Here is a 4,005-nt window from a genome sequence, read left to right as displayed (position 1 = left end):
TAAATCATAAGTAGAAAGACTAGTTCTTGGAGAGAAGTAGCAAATTCAAGCTGGAAAAAATTATAACAAACATTTTATGAAGAAAATCCCCGTTACGGCCTTCTTTAGAAAAAATAGATTCGTTTAAAATAAAAATAAGCGAAATCGGCCCAATTTTATATGACCCTACCTCCGTGATAAAGCTAGTAGCCATTTCTAACAGATTTTGGATCGCTTAGTCAAAAATGGAAACCTAAATATTTGAATTTTAAGAAAACAACGTAAATAGCAAAATCGGCCAAACCGGCTAATTTTTTTTTTACAAAACGGCTAACAAATCGGCCTCCGACTAAACCGAAATTTCTCCGGCTGTTTGCTATCGAAACTGGCCAAATTTGGCCGGAAAATGGCTGAACTGACAACTGATAGTATTTTCCATAACATACTGCCATCTTATCTCTATCAGTCTTGGCTAAAATTCAATGGAAAATTCCGAAAATAAGCAGAAAACCCAAGTCAATACAGTTAGTGGATGAAATTCATTCATTTTATTCGCGTATTTTTTTTTTTGCGTTTATATTCATTACCCTATAAACACGAAAAAAATATTTCTCCAACCTTAAAGAAATTCATAGTTCTCAAGTTGATATCCAACATCAGTCTCCAACTCATCTCTAACCTACGCGCAGATACGTAAAAAGTGAAGAGAAACGAATTTTTAGTTATCAAGTGAAGAACTAAAGCTATATAAAGAGCAAAATTACCAACAAAAAATAAATAATCTGCAAAGTATCCTCAAATAATCTTAAAAGAAAATAAAACGCGAAGTGAATCAAGTGGCAAGCTTACTGTCGGACTGTATACTGTGAAGTGAATTATTGTAATACGATATTGAATAACTACATAATACCAAAAGGGTAATAAAATGAAAAAATAATATTTTAATTCTTCTAACTATGTATGTCGTTTCATTCATAAAGGTATAAGGTATTTTATTATTTCAATTTCAGTATTTCAATGATATGTTTGAGACTAATTGGAGAACTATATTGGAGTTCAAGTTGAGAACTAGCCCTCTTTGTTGAGAACGCTATGATCCTCCACTTGAGGTACTGTTGAGAAACAATGCTGGAGATTTGAGGAATACCTTAGTTCTCAACTTAACCTCCAGTTGAGCTCAAACCTAAATGTTTGTTGGGTATTTTATAATACATTTTAGTATAAATATTCCGGCCTCTCGGCAACACTTAAGTTTACGAGGTAGTTTGCGCATCAAATTTGCCTCGTAAATTTACGAGGGGCTCGTAAATAGAGCTCCAAAAAAAGTATGACAGTTTTTTTTACTTATCTCGTAAATTTACGAGGTTTACGAGGCTTTTACGAATTTAAGGGAAGACCCCTAATGTAAAGTTAGCAACAAACTAAATTTTCTTCTATGGAGTTCCAGCTTTATGCTTGCAGAAATTCGCCTTGCTTGAGGTGAATCTATATGAATTCGCCTTGCTTTTTTTATCATCCAAGGCGAATACATATGAATTATCATCGCAAAATAATTGCAAGTTGCAACGCCGGCAAATAATAGAAATACAAATTTTGCCAGCAAATTTGATGACTTGAGGATCTACACGTTTTATTTTCAGCAAATTGTTTCATTTAAATTGCAATAATGTTACTTAAAGGAGGGTTACTGGCAAGTGAGTAAAACGTATATTTACAACATATATAGTACATGTGTATAAGAGGGAATGTGCCATTTGTGCTAATATATTTGTAATATATTAGCAAATGCAGTGAAGTCTCTAATGAAACCCGCATCCATGCGATTTACTGCCACCGCCAGCAATGTAAAGACCGCTATTCTTATGTTAAATATGGGTGGCCCGCAGCATACGGATCAAGTCCATGAATACTTGTTACGCATTATGACTGATCGAGATATGATACAGTTGCCTGTACAAAGCCAATTAGGTCCTTGGATTGCACAACGGCGAACCCCCGAAGTACAAAAAAAGTACAAAGAAATTGGTGGGGGCTCGCCTATTTTAAAATGGACAGATTTACAAGGAGAACTAATGTGTAAGGAGTTAGATCGCATATCTCCAGAAACTGCACCACATAAGCATTATGTGGGTTTTCGGTATGTTAATCCACTTACAGAAGATACGCTGGTGCAGATTGAAAAGTATAGTAATGTATTATGCCTAAAAATATGTTCACTAACACTATTTATCGTACAGGGAAGCGCCCGAAAGAGTAGTGTTGTTCTCGCAATATCCGCAGTATAGCTGTGCAACATCTGGCTCCAGCTTTAATTCCATTTTTGCCCACTACCAGCAACAGTTCGTATTTTGATTGAAAATTAATCCTAAACAAATGTACTTTCCTTTTGTTTATTTTTTGTAGTTCCCTTCCAAAAAATACAAGATTTAGTGTGATTGACCGTTGGTCAACTCATCCTCTATTAATTAAAACATTCGCCGATCGCATACGAGAGGAATTAAAGAAATTTGGTGAGACAAAACGGAACGATGTTGTTATCCTTTTCACTGCACATTCACTGCCATTGAAAGCTGTCAATCGGGGTGACCCATACCCATCAGAGGTGGGCGCCAGCGTGCATTTGGTTATGCAAGAACTAGGGAAATCGAATCCATATACTTTAGCTTGGCAGTCGAAAGTGGGGCCTTTACCGTGGTTGGCGCCGGCTACCGATGACACCATTAGAGTAAAGATATATTCAATTCTATCATAATTACCACCAAAACTTTTTTGTATCTCCTTCAGGCTTACGTAAAACAGGGTCGTAAGAATTTTATCTTAGTTCCAATTGCATTCGTGAATGAGCACATTGAAACTTTACATGAATTGGACATCGAATATTGCGATGAATTGGCTAAAGAGGTAAGTAAGCAAACGTATGCAAAAATGATTGACTGAGTTAATTATTTTTTTTTCATTTAGGTAGGTGTGGAGGAGATAAGGCGTGCTGCTGCACCAAATGATCACCCACTTTTCATTAAGGCCTTAAGTTCAATAGTAGCGGAACATCTAAATGATAAACAAACTGTAAACCCTAAGTTTTTGATGCGTTGTCCAATGTGCGTTAATCCGCGGTGCAGAGATAGCAAAGATTGGTATAGACAAGTGTGCGCTTAATAAGCCTTCAAGCTTAGTTATAACGGAATTATGAAAAGTTCATATCAGCCCGTTTAAAATAAGTGTCACAAATGTTGATATAAGAGACTATTTCTGATGTTGCCTTGAGTACCTTGATTATAAGAAAATGTTACTGTTAAATTTGATTAAAATGCCTTCATTAAAATCGCGATACGCTAGAAATCACTATACTCAAAGATAAAATTCGACTTTGATTTAATATTTGTTTTGTTTAGCACCATACATGACCCGCAACCAGCACGAATCTGCACCTAATTTGGTACACACATTGTGCTTGACCTCCTTAAGTATCATCTAATTTTTAAAATTGGTAAAAGGCAAACTTCTTCATACTAAAAATTCGCTGGCATCATTGGCTCGATTGCGTCATTGGAACAAGTCTAGAATACCAGCTGTTTAGTTAGAAGAAAACCAAAAATGCGGATCGATAGAACTTTTTCATTTATTTCAATCTAAATATAAGAGGTTAAAGTTCAACTTTTAAATTTTGTATATGTATGTATATCTCGGAAACTACTCGAATGATTGGAAAAATATTGATGTAAATCTGTAGATAATCTAAATACCTTTTATGCGACGTATATACCATAACCATGTTTAAAACCAATTTTAGAAAAAGGACAATTAAAAAAATGTCCATAAAAAGTATATACATACATACAAATGTATATCAACACTATTTTGTAAAATTTAGTTTTATTGAGTTGGTGCATAAATATTTCTATAAAAACCGCACAACTTTCTCTTTCTTCTGACATACCTAATTCTAATTTTGACAGGGCGTTCTAATTCGACGACGCGGGTGTTTTAATTTTGAAAGCGCGAATTTCGCTGTAGTAAGTTCGCCGT

The 4,005-nt window shown here is 35.0% G+C and overlaps 1 protein-coding gene across 1 annotated transcript; it reads left to right on the top strand.

The window, feature by feature from the left end:
* Positions 1-1,507: 1,507 nt before the first annotated feature.
* LOC118737127 (ferrochelatase, mitochondrial) lies at positions 1,508-3,789 on the top strand. Its single transcript, XM_036467432.1, has 6 exons — positions 1,508-1,673; positions 1,762-2,161; positions 2,217-2,318; positions 2,383-2,704; positions 2,764-2,880; positions 2,941-3,789. Exons 1-6 carry the CDS (start codon positions 1,646-1,648, stop codon positions 3,133-3,135), a joined length of 1,164 nt encoding a protein of 387 aa, XP_036323325.1. The 5' UTR covers positions 1,508-1,645; the 3' UTR covers positions 3,136-3,789.
* Positions 3,790-4,005: the final 216 nt, after the last annotated feature.

Source organism: Rhagoletis pomonella, unplaced genomic scaffold, assembly GCF_013731165.1.
Source record: "Rhagoletis pomonella isolate Grant_MI unplaced genomic scaffold, Rhpom_1.0 Rhpom_scaffold_00004, whole genome shotgun sequence".
Taxonomy (NCBI): Eukaryota; Metazoa; Arthropoda; class Insecta; order Diptera; family Tephritidae; genus Rhagoletis; species Rhagoletis pomonella.
This window is presented reverse-complemented; position numbering and strand designations above follow the sequence as displayed.